The sequence below is a fragment of the Pelophylax lessonae genome (assembly GCF_965119305.1).
Source record: "Pelophylax lessonae genome assembly, chromosome: 5".
Lineage (NCBI taxonomy): Eukaryota > Metazoa > Chordata > Amphibia > Anura > Ranidae > Pelophylax > Pelophylax lessonae.
In genome coordinates this window covers 142,499,012-142,514,739 of record NC_138772.1, presented here as the reverse complement: position 1 = coordinate 142,514,739, position 15,728 = coordinate 142,499,012, and the positions used below count along the sequence as shown (strand labels likewise).

General features: G+C 39.2%; 1 protein-coding gene across 1 annotated transcript in view; it reads left to right on the top strand.

Annotated features, from left to right (window-relative positions):
* RFTN1 (raftlin, lipid raft linker 1) overlaps positions 1–15,728 on the top strand; it is a 488,302-nt gene that overhangs the window by 213,371 nt on the left and 259,203 nt on the right. The window contains exon 3 of the mRNA XM_082259172.1: positions 9,958–10,144. Within this exon, the coding sequence (XP_082115298.1) occupies positions 9,958–10,144 (187 nt within the window). The remainder of the gene's footprint in view (positions 1–9,957; positions 10,145–15,728) is intronic.

The window sequence follows — 15,728 nt, the reverse complement described above, 5'->3', positions numbered from 1 at the left end:
CAGTCATTTGAAAATGTATCCAACATGCCCATGTAAACGTGAATTTTATCGACCTTTAGTGACGGCAATGAGTTCTTCCATTTTTGCTATTTTATGTAGATGGATAAACCACTCTGGGATGGTAGGACCATGAGGTGTACCCCAGTGTACTGGGATGCATAGTTTGCTGGGAACATATGCATTGTTAAATATTTAATTTGGATTTGTGAGACAATGAGGTGTAATGTAGAAGTAATTGCATTGGGGAAAAATCTAAAGTCTAAATTGCGACCTGGGATATCGTAAAATGTACTTTTACCCAGAAAGGTTGGATTAATGGACACTCCCAACAGATATGAAGGAGTGAACCAGTTGCAGCAATGCATCGCCAACACAGATTAGGATGGATTCGATTTATGAAGCAAGGCTGGGGTCTGATACCATCTTGACACAATTTTAAAGTTGTTTTCTTGTGTCATGACATTAATGGAGCCTTTGTAAATATTAGTATACAGTAATTGGAGATTGTATGGAGAGAGATGGTCTTACTAAAAACTGGCACCGTCCCCTGAAATAAAAAAAGTGTGGCCAGGATTGGTATCTACCAAACCCTGAAAATGGGGATTTGAATGTGCCTATATATTATGAAATGTGGTTTTTAATGTTCATAATATATAGGCACATTCAAGTCCCCATTTCCTTGGTTTGGTAGATACCAATCCTGGCCACACTTTTTTTAGTATATGGTAATTCTCATTGTTCTGGAGAAAGATAAATTCGTAGTTGTCCTTCCCATGCCTTACAAGCCTTCCCTTCAAGGTGTTTTTTTGGAACAGTAGTGTATGGGTGAGAGAGAGATAACGTGTTGGTGAGGCGAAAAGTTTTTCAGATTGGGTTAGCGGTTGGGACACCGCTGAGGTGGGACCAGGGAATGGTGAAAGTGGCTTAGCTGTAAGCAGGACCAGACCAGAAGGCCATAGAATCATCAGAGCAATGATACATTAGTTCAATGGACGGAGTTTCTTGCCACACACAATCTGCCTGCAGCTAATTGGCCAGTTTGTATGCCCCCATAGCACAAAGTGCTGCTGGGTGCAAAGGAGGCATGCGGCCATCTTTTCTCTGACCTGGTGGGGAAGAAATAAGTACACAGATGTACCTTATTCCTCACTCCCGCAGCGGCTAGTGGTTTCTGCTATCCAACGCTATAAGTGAAGCAGTCTCGGCAGGAGGAAGCCTTAGAGAGCGAGAAATAAGGTAAGTATTTATACCTAATCCTCCCCTTCCCTACCCCCTAGCCAAACAAGCATTTACCCATGCAGCATGAAGTTAACCTTTATTCATAAGCAGTTTTGGGGTAGTTACTCAAAAAATGTAACTAGTTACTAGTTACTTCTGCAAATTGTAACGAGATTACTTTACTAGTTACTGCATTTGAAAAGTAACTTCACTACTTATTACTTTACTTACCTCTTTCTTAATTTACCGTGTAGAAGAAGATACATGACACTCTTTCTGCATAGAGTTTATTCTATAAACACAGGCTTTGGGAAACATGAGAACAAAACCTGAAAAAACAGAATAAAACATAAAGTGCAACAAAAAGTCATAAACTTCATCCCTCTCTATTCTTCAAAATAACGATTGTATCGCACGGCTTGGGCAACGCAGGAAAGTGCATTCCTATAGCCTAGTAAAGTAGTGTATTTACCTCCTATAGCCTAGTAAAGTAGTGTAATTACCAATATTAGTATTGTAACTAGTTACATTACTTCGTTACCCAAAAAAGTAATGTAGTTACTGTAATCAGTTACTTTGTAACTAGTTACCCCCAACACTGTTCATAAGTACATTTAAAATCAGCCCAGAGTTTGGCTTTAAGATTGAAGCAAAGCCATGTTCACATGGAGGGTTACTGAGCCACTATACTGCCCCAGTATTTTGAAAAATACTTCCTTTCTCATTTCATTGACATTTACTGAACAGTTAAAATCAAGAGTGGGAATGCTTTTTGGACACATAAATAGCCACATTCAAACCTCCCTACGTAGGAAATTGAAAATCTGCTGAAAAATTGCCTCCAGAGCCATTATTAACTCTGTTGGTGTTTTGTACCTTGCTAAAGTTAATGTGGTTCAAAGAAAGTAGCCTTTCTGTTTTTTTTTTTTTTTCTCCTTAGCAGCAGGTAAAACTTTTTCTGTTCCAACTTCTCAATTTACTAATATACCAGATTGACCCTAACTCTAATTATTTACCATTTTAATCATTCAATCATTATTCAATTATAATTTAGCTGTGGGAATCATACATTTTACATTTTACTAAAAAGTCCAAAGCCTGTTTATTCAAAATTTCTTGTTTTGGACCTTTGGGTACAATTTAGTTTAGGCTAGATATTAGCTGCTTGAATAAATTGTTAGCGTATCACAGCATTCTCCAGACAATTTTGTGTGTCTTTGAGATCATTGCACTGTGGGTAAGACAGTGACAACCCCAGATGAAGGCTAAGCACTGCTTAAACAAAAACTCACAATTCCAATATTAATTAGGCGGTAGCAAAGCTTCTAAAAAAAAAAAAAAAAAGTTTCCCCCTGCGAAGTTATCATATTGTGCTATTATTCATCGCACACTAGCACATTATGAAATACTTATCTTAAAACAAAGCTCTCCAGCAGCACACTGTCATCGCTGACAGGGCTTCCATCTTCCCTTGGTCTTCTTTCCAGGTTCGCAGGCTCAGGGGTCTGACTGGCAGGGCAGTAGTGAAGTCCCAGGCGCGGCACAAAGCTCTAAAGGAACGGCACGGGTATGCTGTTCCTTCAGAGCGCATGCGCCGGTGACCAGGGGGGAGGAGGTGATATAGAATTGGAAACAACTTATTATGTGGTGCCTCTGATCCCTGCAAGGGGTTCAACTTTCTGGTGAGTGCGGCCCTGAGGGGGGAGCATGAGTGGAGTTCACCCATCTTTCACCAGTGACCAATACTGCATCTTGTTGTTTATGCACAAGTCACTTTGGAATTGGGCTCACTTACTGTACTCGGTCAATCTCTACATTTGCAGGTGTTTCACTCGTCAACACCTTCAATATTATATTCTTTACCTTTTCTCTTAGGTTTTCCCCTTCATCTTCTTTACCTTCTGGTAGCCCTCTAATCTTTATATTATTACGACAATTTCTGTCCTCCATCTCTTCCAATTGTAACTTCATTAAGGTTGTCCTCTCCATAGTTATTTCTTTGGATTCCTCCAATTGCGATACTCTACTTGTTACATCTAATATAGCGTTTTCCCCACTTTGTACACTATTAGAGACCTCTTTTATCTCCCCCTTCACTTCTTGTATATCTTTCTGATATTTCTCCTCCAGTCTTAGGATCAGGGATTCTATTTCCATTTTAGTTGGGAGGGCTTTTATAAGATCTCTAATATCCGTATCGGCTATATTGCTTGGCGGGGACACTTCTTCTTCTGACTGTGTATATGTTGTAACTTTGGACGAGGATACCATTTTGAGTTTAAGGAGAGTACGTTCCTTGCTTGTCTCTGTATTCTCTATAGGACTGTCTGTTTTTATCAATAACGATCCCTTGTGTAGGGGTAAAGTATGATTGTAAAGTTCCCGCTTGCTTAGCGTCTATAAGCCTCTTCACTGTTGAGCGAGTTCAAGGGGGCCGAATACTTTCGCAAGGCACTGTATATGGACTTGTGGATTTTTTTTAATGTAATTTATGGAATTATTTGTTGATTGATTTTATTTGTTTATATTGGTTTCGGTATATTGATTTTTTGCACATTTAGCACTAAAAACACTTTATTTTGAGTTTCATATAATTTTTTGAATTGTTTATATGCATATGAATTAACAGAATTTCTGTGATATATTTATATGTAGTTTTTATGCAATATCTTACACGTGTTGGTTTGCATATTAGGCACGTCAGCACTTTATTCCTTGTGTTATATATTTTGTTTAGTTGATTGTATTTAACACATAAGGGACACGTATGAAGAGATATAATTATTTAGCACTTATATTTAAAGAGACAGTACACATTTTGTTACGTTTTTTTATAAACATTGCACATTAGAAAGAGGTAGCATCACCCATTCTTCTCTCCCTACACATGTCACCGGCTGCTGCTCACTGAAATATCTTCTAAATGGTGCATTTAGGAGATATTCATTTAACCTTCAGATAAGATATATTATAAGCTTACCTGTAGGTAAAAATGGTTCACAAGGGTTTACTATCACTTTAATGTGTTCTGTTCCTCTGGGGTAGTACTTTGTCCCATCTTCCTTGGTGGTGTGAGGTCAAACAGGGCACCCCTCCTCCCTCCATGGCCGTCCGACAACACAGCTAGCAAGGAGATGACTGCTGTGACAGACAGAACTTTTCACTGTCTCCAAGCACTTGCCTGAAAAAAGCATCTCACATGGATTGCAGAGGGAGGGGAGCTTGTCAGCTAAATCCTTTCTGGCAAGAGGGCATGTGCTTGAAGATGGAGAAAGCGCAGTCTGTCAAATAAGTTGTTTCCTTTATAGCTGCAATGTCTGTCAGTAATGGAAGGAAGAAGGATGCCCTATAAGACCGAAAAGATAGCTTTAGACAGCACATAGGAAGACGGGACAAAGTACCAGAGCCAGGACAAGGAGTGGGCAGAAGGCGCTGCTGCCCTGGGTGCAATGTTTTTTTGCAGGGATGGGGGTGTCCTGTGCCAGTCGCTTCTGTTACAAGGCTGACAGGAGTAGTGACAGCAACATCCCTACTAACCCAAAAAGGGGGACGCAGTTTGGCATCATTGCCCTGGGCGTTGGATTACCTTCTCCCAGCACTGCAAAGTACTACATATACTTTGTCCCATGGGAAACATAAAACAATACAAATGGAAGTGAAATATCTACTTTAAGCCTTTACAAGAATGGGCCCAACATTGGTATAGCGCCCCCAGTAAGTCAGCCCCTTGGCTTCCCTGTGTCTGTAATGTTCTGACTGCTTCGGTGTTCAGTATGCTGTGTAGCTTTCTCTGCACAGTATGCAACTGCTTATGATTAGAAGTAAATTAAGCAGCAGACTAAACATAAGCGAGGTGGAAATTAGAAGAGAACAGCTTGACCAGTAAGAACCTATGGGAGAGGACATGTACAGGCAGGACGCCCTTCCTTTTTTATTTCTTCAGTCATAGTGCCAGCAGAAATTTGCTAAGCACTGGTATGGTACCATAATTTAAAATGTTTTGTCACTATGGCTAGATTATGCCTTTTGGCTGTCTCTGTTAAATTCTAAAATGTTTTTTTCCCATAATCTGTCTGTGCACTTAGAGTTCTGCAGTAATCATTTATTATTGATCTTAAATCACCAGAGAGGAATGTTTTGCTTAGACATTTCCAATCTCCGTGCTTTGAGCAGAGTTTATATTTACCACATTGCAATGCTGCAGGCATGCTTAGAGCCCCTGAACTGTTTTTTAGGCCAGCAGGTGGCAGGGGGCATTTGTCAAGTAGCTAAGCTGTTTTTACAGTTTAAGCCACCAGGGAGCACTAGCACCATAGCAGGGTGATTTAACTGCATTCTTTATTTAGGCCAGGAGGTAGCAGAGTGCTGGAGCTTCTTGTTTTATTTACCCCAGCGTGTGGCAAGGGATATGTGGCAAACGAACAGGGTGCCTGAGCTGCTTTCTTTTTATGGACCAGTAAGATGAATACTTCTAGTAGTAGGGTGCCTAAGTGGCTTTCTCTATTTAGACCAGGAAGGAGCACATACAAATTAGCAAAGAGAAAGATGCTGGTAAAGCAGCTGGTTATAGGGAAAGAAGACTGGCCATTGCCCACTGAAGGTAAGCTGGCGCTACAGTTTCTGCTATCCTTTTTCTTTTATTTTCAGTTTTCTTTCTTTTATTCTCAATAACTGAGATTCTAAAAGGATTTTTGAATGAGGTGTCTTTTTGGATATGAGATTGTGTAAGTGAGCAACTATAGAAAATGGATTATCTCATGCACATTGTTAAATAGAGCAATAAACATTTTCCTGGAAAACAAAACTGTTGTATAAATGGGACATGACCCTGTAGTCATGGTTGGAATCACAGGAGAAAGCAGTGGGAATTCAGAAGAGAATATAATTCTTTAAGAAATGTTTGTAGATGGATAACAAAATCCTCAGTGGGCTCCATGGCATTGTCTATTAATGGAAGTTAGAAGAAGAGACCATTTCCTTTTAAAGAGCCAATGTAAAATCATCGTGCCCACTTTTGAATAAGGATCTGCAAACATCTGGGAGCTTGTTTTGATTCCTCAGAAATACATTGTTTACCTAATTTTAACATCATTTTTGGTATACAAAATAGAAATAAAAAATTTAATTTATGTTGTGTCCGATTGATTTTTTTTTTTTATTATGTTCATGTTTGAAGGATAACTTTAGTTTCAAATATGGCCCTGTTAGTATATTGTAAGTATTAGGCCCCTTTCACATGGGCTGTCTGTTCCAGTCAGCACGGGATCTGTTAACAGATCTCTGGCTGAATCGGAGCTAAATGTTTTTGCTCAGTTTTTTGTTCCCAGACCTTAAGTTACCCATGTTAGGTCCATTGGCCATGGGCATTCTAATAAACAGATGCACATCATTTTACTTCTGGCTATCTCAGATCTGTCATGTCTAGGCCCCAAAAGATGGAAAAGGACACAGACATTTTCTGGTTTTATTTCAGACCTAGACGGACTTGGAGGTAATTGGATGCAAATGGATGCACATCTGTTTACATCTGACTTCCCATAGTCTTACATTGAGCTCCATTCAGAACTGCCTGAAAAACTAACAGTCCGATCTAAGTTAATTGGCCATGTGAAAAAACCCTTCATCAGTACATTGATTACATAGAACTTACATCTTTCCAACCCTCTCTACAGTTGAGGAGGGGGTTGCAAAATGGCAAGCAGAAGAGGATGTCTTGAGAGGTCATGTACTGTCATCTACAAGACAACAAAGACACCTTTGCCGCGGTTGCCATTTGATGGTGTTATCTTAGATCAATTATCAAGCTGATTTGTAGTATTGTTTTATTAAATACATCTACATGCATAGATATTGCACTCCTTCATCCCCTTTTTTTTAGGGAGTGCTTGAACATACTTTGTGAAATAGTTTTTTGATTTACAAGCTATTTACAAACTATATTCATGAAACGCGTTTAGTTATAGGATGCATTCATTGCTATGTTTTTACAAATTTGGAAGTGTGAAAATATATATGAATTAATATATGAATATGATGTAGAATGTATGCCGATATACAGAAGTGGTAAGGAATCAGCTTGCTTTAATACTAACTCTACTATTTATGTAAAAATTCTCATCTATTGTGTAATAAATGTATTTTTTAATACACAAATGTTAAGGCTTATTTAAAGTCTCATGAAAAAATGTTTTTGTTTTGTGTATACAACACAATAAAGGTGGCCTTGGTGACTCTCATTGAAAGTTGAAGGGATATAAGGGCCAACTCCATAATGGTCTTGTACACTTGCTTCACAAAAATGTACTTATTTATTTTAGGGTATTTCCAACAGGGTCAATAGAGTCAATTCACTAACACAGACCCTTGCATATACCCATTCCTCTTCTGAGAGTGTCTAATTACTGTAGGTGCTGACCTAGTTTCTCAATTTCTCCCAACATAACCTTTTGAACTGTTAGGGAAGAGTGAAGGGAAATACTACAGAGAGTCAGTGGCTGCTGAAATCACATCAAAGATGGAGGTGCCCAGCCTCTCTCTCAGGTCTTTTTGATGTGTACCCAAGGGAGTCTTTCAGGTGAATAACTTGCATAAAATACGTGAAATACACATACATGCGCATATAATCTTATAGGAAGAATTTAGCTGAAATGAAGGGTCTGGCAACAGGGTCTTTTGAATTGGATAGGAACACTTTATGTTATTAGTTGTACAGGTGAACTCAGTAATTTGATCTAGAGAGCACTGACAATCAATTAACTGAGTATTGGCAGTCATTGGTCATTCAGCTGCTCATTTGTAAAAAATAATTTATAAAAATAATATGATTTGTTTTATAATTGCTTTTTCTAGTTGAACTATTTTGTTTTCAGGTGTATTTAATACATCTCTAAAATAAAAAATATTGCTTCCTGTTTTGTATAATATTGCAATGAGCTTCTGTCATTCCAAGTTAAATTGAAAAAAAAGTATGACGTACACATAAATTAACATGCGGTCATGATTGGACAATATATTTGGTGATATTCTCAACTCCAGAAAGGAATGCTTTAGTTCAGCCTTTTTCAACCTGGTTGCCAAGGCACCCTGGGGTGCCTTGAGGTTTCTTCAAGGGTGCCTTGGCAAATGCCTAAAAATTGCCCCAAAATTGTATATAAGCCAGTGGGTGGATGAAACCTGCCATTTAGTTACACAAAGCCACAGGTTTTCATTGTACACCATTACACCCTTCTAGCTGCCAACCTTCTAACGACCAATGACATCATCCGTTGATAAGAAGGATGTAAGTTGCCTGAATATCATTCTTGTTTGACCCTCCCTTGCCTCTCCCTATCAGCTTTGGGGTCTCATTAGCTAAATGATGGAGAAAAACTGAAGGGGAAGAGAAACATTGGAATATTAGTCAGTACCAGTTTGCAAAAGTGTATTTGCTTTGGAAGAATAAATCACCTAATGTGGGGTGTCCTACGTGTATTGATGTTACTGTATTATTTAAAACTATCAGAATAGTTTTTACATTTTAGAATGGGGCGCCTCAAGACTGTCCATAATTTTAAAGGGTGCCTTGACTGAAAAAAGGTTGAGAAACACAGCTTTAGTTGCATGAGCATTCATGTTTGGAACATTGAAGCAGGATGGGGAGTTGCACACAGACTGTCCCAACAAGCAGCCTATCTGTTAAAAACAATAGCAATCTGTCATGGTTTCATAACCTGATAATCCTTACAAGCAAAATCCTCGGAATGGTTTTTGGGGGGACCGTTGCATGCTTCCTTTTAGACATGAAATCATCACCTGATTTATCTAAAAATTCGGGGACTTTCATCCAATGTCTATGGGCTCTGAAAGGGAAGGGAGAAATATGATCTGCTATTGAAATTAAAATTGGAAGAGAAGCTTCAGAGAAAACAAAGACGGAATCTCTACAAGTAAAAAAGGTAGAACGTTGGACATATTCTAGAAAATGCCCATAAACACCCGGGGAAATAGCAGCAGGTTAAGCAATGGTTGTTACTGCAGCTGGAGCTTGAAGGCAGTGGTGGACAGTCAACAAAGGGGCTTGTGTAAGACCAATTTCTGGGCCTCCTATTTAACTGTTGGCCAAATAAAAAACATACTCACTGTGTATTGGTTGACATCTAGATGGAAGTGAGCAATGTCAAAGCCAATGTGACAGTGGAGAGCTCCAAGTATCTGTTCTACCCACACATAGTAAGAATTGTCTTTGTGCATCAGTCAACACAGATGGTATGCCCCCCTACTCAAGGAACCATGAGGCCTCTGCACCCCTCTTTTTACTTTCTCGCCTTCCCATTAGTGAGCTTAATATTGCTTTTAATATGACTTTTCTTTAACTCGTGGAACATCTGGGAATACTGGGACATTCATAGTGCTGGGAATATCTTTGGGTCTCCTAAGTGAAAGCATTTGTGGGAGGTCATTTACTTGCTGCCTGCAGACTCCTCTTTTAATATTCTAGTAAAATATGAAATGGTAAAATGGAGAATTTTAAATATTTCTTCAGGCAACAAGAATAGTCCCTCCTTTCAATATTTTCAGTCATCACAGTGATGGCTAGAGACTGTTATGTATTTGGAAACATCTACGTATACTGTAGCTACAGTATGTGTGATTATAAATCAAATATACATTTTGGTTTACTGAAATATTTTGATATATGAACTTTTTACAATTCTTTTTTACATTTTTAATTCATTGTATATGTGTTTTTTCTACTTCCAGCTCAAATCCCCAATTCACCTGCAGTCCGAGTTTCCACTCTACGTGACCTCCCCGCTAAGCTACAAGATCTGTACCAGCAGGGCTTCACTGTGACAGCTATACATCCATTTGTTCAGTTCAGCGAGGGCAGTGAAAGGACTCCCCTGGAGGAGATGTTCAGAGTAGTCCTCATCAAGAAAACAGAAAGGTAGTTAACTATTCATGCAAAGACATGTACCATGAGATTATATTATCTGCTAGTTTGTTTTTCTTTCTCTCTGTACTGTTCCGGTAGAATTTTTACACATTTTCGAGTGAGGAAAGGTTAGAAGTTTTGATTTTGATTTGTTTTTATTGCTGTCTGTGTCTTCATTTCCTGTTGACCACCATGCGGACTAAAGTTGAGGCAGAATCACAGAAATAAAAACTTCTGTCTCCGAAATGTAAAAAAAATTAAATAAAACTAAACATTTTATGGCTGGAAGGTTCAGTGGGCTGAATCTCTAACTGGCCTTCTATATATCATAAGATGTCCGTAGTCCCTCTCAGTCTAGATTTTCTATCTCAACACGACCTGACATGGTATCAACCTTTTGCAAGGGAAGCCTCATTCCCTGTTGTAATATTATTTTTGCATTTTTAAAAGATTTTGTATTTTAGTTGAATAGAAAATCAGAAAGGGAGAGTGAGTGGCCCTCATAACTGCAGCATCTGGCCAGACCTTACAACTGTCTGTAGAGTGCTCATATTAGAGGGGAATAAAAAGTCTGCAGGTGGTTCAACACAATGACATCTACCAAAAAATGAAATGTCAGTATTTTTGGAATTGTTTATTAGGTAATGCCTAGGCTGCATTGATTATAATACCACTTAGGGGCCAATACATAGAGACCAAGGGGTCTCTTTATAAAATATTTGTTCTGTGAATCCCTCAAGCACTTGCCCAGCTGTTACAAATAATCCCTGTAATATGTCTAATATATCTATTTCCTATGATCTTCAGCACCCTCTACTGGCCATCATGCAGTATTTTCCTAAATTAGATATTTCAGAAGAATACTACATTATGGCCACCAGATGGAGCTGACAGTCATTGGAAATAAACATATTAGACATGTTCCAGTAATAAATTATGATGATTATGCTTAAAGAATTAGTACAGTGAATCTTAAATACATAAAAACAAAAAATAGACCCCCAAGACAAAAAAAAAGTAATATTTTAGTCGTACATTTCCTTTTCTGCATAAATTACGCAGAATTACTGTATAGAGTGCAGGGGATGTTTAGAGAGGTCAGATGACTTTCTATAGTTCAAGAAACATAATCAATTCAACTTTTTTTTGTTCATTGGTCTGATCCAACTTTTTTTTTTTTTTACTAAAATTATGACATGATGCAAGGGGTTGGTGTTATACAATAATGCGCCATTATCAGGTGTGCCAAGGGAAGTATAATGTCTAAACACAGTCATGAGCAAAGCAGCTGTTAATTTGAAATGTATACTAATACGACATCAATGGTATGACAGTTCCTTGGGTACCGATTTCAAGATTAATGTTTACATGGATACAAGCTGAGATCAGGGCTTACTGTTCCGCAATATTTCCCTAGTGTTCATTTATATAAAGGTGTTAGGGATTTGCTGTAGCAGCTGTAGGAAGATGTACGCTGTCAACAGAAAACTGTCATCACCGGGGTCATTTGTACATAATAGTGTACTGTCTCACTAAATACAGAGAATGTCTTTCTACAATTTCCTAGACCAGTAATGAAGTAACACCTTTAGCGGGGGGTACTGCGTGTTTAATATTCATTGCTAATAAATAGATTTGCACTTGCCATTCTGAATGATATGTTAATGAACATTAACCAGTATCTCTTTAAGATATGGATTCCTGTTTTGCTTTTCTTATCCTTTTTCTCCAGTGACAACTTAATTATATTCAAATAAACCTTATTGCTGTGCATTCCATTCATGTAGTAGTAGCGTCAGATTATGTGTATTCATTAATATTCGCAGCATAGAGCTCCCAGACATTTTACTTTAGAAGACAAAAGCAGAAGGTTTCTTGCCTGCTCTTGGCAAGGATTGCAGAGGTATTCATTAGCAGACATGCAAGCCTATTCAATAATGAAGTGCAGGGGCAATGATGACATTCAGTGTGCAGCAACTGATAGCTACCAACCTGATTTCAGTTTATGGGGGTCTAACTGGTAAAATTGTGTATTATTCTTTCTCTTACTGTAAATGCAAGTTAGACTGCAGATGACTGTTACAAATAGCCTTTTAATGACCCATAATTCTGCACCAATTATACAAATATATATCTTGGATATGCTCCTCTATCAGTTTGTGTCTGTTGCCAAGTGGCCACCAAATCAGTGTTTGTGTTTTGGTGATATGCTTCCTGAAAAAGCATGCTATACCTGACCTTTCTGTTATGACTATTATGAACCTTTCCAGGCTTGTGGAAAAGTAGCAAAATTGTTTTAAAAATTAAGATAAGTGGAAATTGCCATGTAACACTTTTGCCAACAATCCCTGCAATAGGGGAGCAGCTAATATGCAGTCCAATGCCCGGACCCAGAAACATCCTATATCTGTATAAACCCTTTCCATTTGCACCATTATGCCTGACTGTTAGAGGTATGGGTACTTGTGGGCCCAAAAACATTGTAAACTGACAATTATTCAAGAAGGGTCCTCCAGGTGCCTATAGGTTGTCTCTGATATACAAGGATTGTCTCCAGACCTTCAAAGCTGCTTCACTGATCTGCACATATCAACCATGTTTCATGGTCATTGACTTTGGCACATCACCTACATTCAATTCAATTACCCCGACATTGACTGGGAAGAGGGGACTGCACACTCACAGAAGGCCCGCCTATTCACGGAAACCTTACTGGATAATTACATGTCACAGTTGGTGGATTCCCCCACCAGAGAAAACGCAGTCCTGGATCTATTGCTCACTAATGACCCAGACATAATCTCGGAGGTAGGAGTCCAGGACAACCTGGGCTCTAGCGATCACAGGATGATCACATTTAGTGTAAATAACAACATAACAAGACAAGTGGGGAACATAAGAACCCTAAACTTCAGAAGGGCAAACTTTCCAAAATTGTACTCAATGATGGAAAAGGTAAACTGGGACCAAACCCTGGGATCCCTGACCACAGAGGAAAAATGGGAATGCTTTAGGAACATATTAGGCAAAGGCATCTTGCAGTGCATTCCTATGGGAAATAAATTTAGAAGAGACAAAGCCAAACCTGGCTGGCTAAACTGTAGCGTCATAAAACTTATTAGGGGGAAAAAATTGGCCTTCAAGAAGTATAAATCAGAGGGCACAGTATCGGCTTTCGAGCAATACAAGGAGGCAAATAAGAAAAGTAAACAAGAAATCAAGATGGCTAAAATCAACTTTGAGAGACAAATAGCGGAGGATAGTAAAAAAAACCCAAAGAAATTCTTTAAATATATCAACAGCAAAAAACTAAGGCAGAGCATATTGCACACATAATTAACAATGATGGGAGGATGGTTACAGAGGACACTGAAAAAGCAACCGTGCTAAATGCTTTTTTCTCATCAGTCTTTACACAGGAAAAGGAGGGGTACACTGACCATGACTGTATGGTTAGTAGTAATAAACAGGACTTGCCACCATGGCTAACAGAGGGGGAAATCAGGGAAAGGCTGGATAAACTTAACACAAACAAATCACCAGGACCGGATGGCATACATCCGAGAGTACTCAAGGAACTCAGTAAAGTTATATCGAGACCACTGTTCCTGATCTTTGCTGACAGTATTAGGACAGGAGATGTACCAGGGGATTGGAAGAAAGCTAACGTGATTCCAATATTCAAAAAGGGCCAGAGGCATATCCCGGGAAATTATAGGCCTGTCAGTTTGACATCAGTAGTATGTAAACTTCTGGAGGGGATGATAAGGGACTATATTGTAGAGTTTGCTAAGGACAACAACATCATCAGCAGTAATCAGCACGGGTTTACAAATGGGCGTTCTTGTCAAACCAATCTCCTTACATTCTACGAGGAGGTGAGCTGTGAGCTAGATAGGGGGAGACCAGTGGATGTGGTGTACTTGGATTTCGCTAAGGCGTTTGATACAGTTCCCCACAAGCGCTTAATTTATAAAATAAGGTCTGCAGGTATCGATAGCAGGGTTTGCTCTTGGATACGGAACTGGCTAAAAAGGCGGGTCCAAAGGGTAGTAATAAACAGCGCATACTCAGACTGGTCTGAGGTGGTAAGCGGGGTCCCCCAAGGCTCAGTCCTGGGACCAACCTTGTTCAATTTATTCATAAACAACATTGAGGTCGGGATCAGTAGTTCGATATCAGTTTTTGCAGATGACACAAAATTGGGCAGGGCAATAACTTCACAACATGAAGCAGATATCCTGCAGAATGACCTGGACAAAATAACAGAGTGGGCAACGACATGGCAAATGAGGTTTAACGTGGAGAAGTGTAAGGTTTTGCACTTGGGGACTAAAAACATAAAATCACAATACACGTTAGGAGGGGAGCCCTTGGGGGAATCAAAAATGGAGAAGGATATGGGAGTATTGGTTGATGATAGATTAGGAAACAGCATGCAATGTCAAGCGGCAGCTTCCAAAGCCAACAGAATATTAGCATGCATAAAGAAAGGGATGCATTCCAGAGATAAGACTATAATCCTTCCACTTTATAAAACTCTGGTCCGACCGCATCTGGAGTATTCCGTCCAGTTCTGGTCGCCAGTCCTCAGGAGGGATGTGTTGGAGCTGGAGAGAGTCCAGAGAAGGGCAACTAAACTAATTAGGGGATTGGAGGACCTTGACTATGAAGAGCGTCTACAATCGCTCGATTTATTCTCCCTGGAGAAGAGACGTCTGAGGGGGGACATGATAGCAATTTATAAATATCTTAATGGGGATCCCAGCTTAGAAAAAAAGCTGTTCATTCGAAGGGATTGCATGAGGACTCGAGGGCATACAATGCGATTAGAGGAGAAGCGTTTTAACCTCAGGCAACGCGGGGGGTTCTTTACTGTTAGGGCAACAAGATTGTGGAATTCTCTACCACAAGAGGTGGTTTCTGCGGGTAGTATGGTGGCTTTCAAAAGACTCTTAGACTTACATCTCAAGGATCAGAACATTCAGGGGTATGGGAGATGATTACAGCCACACATGCCTACACAGGTTGAACTGGATGGACTATTGTCTTTATTCAACCTCACCTACTATGTAACTATGTAACCTACCTATGTTATCTTACTTCATAGAGGGACACCTATTAGCACAAAAGATATTATATATACTGTACATATATATATATATATATATATATATATATATATATATATATATATATATATTATTAGAGGTAGTTATATAGCCCCATCAATTTACGCAGCACTCCCTGGAGGAGCTCACAGTCTAAGTTCCCTAACTCACATTTATACATACACATACTAGGGAAAATATAGACAGGAGTCAATTAACCCACCAGCATGTCTTTGGAGTGTGGGAGCTGGAGATTTTCTAGCTTATGTTGGAAACCACGCTGGATTGACTGAATTGGTCACTGGTTTTCAGTGGGTATTCGAGTGGGCAAAAAGGAAGGAATGCCTTGGGTTGCTGCCTTTTCTGTGTGACCTTACGGTCATTTCAGCATGTAGACATGGATGAAAAAGAAGGAGCGCCCGGTGTCCAGAAAATTGCAACTTCTAAAGTATAGGTCATAGATGTTTATTAAAAAGTAGCAACAT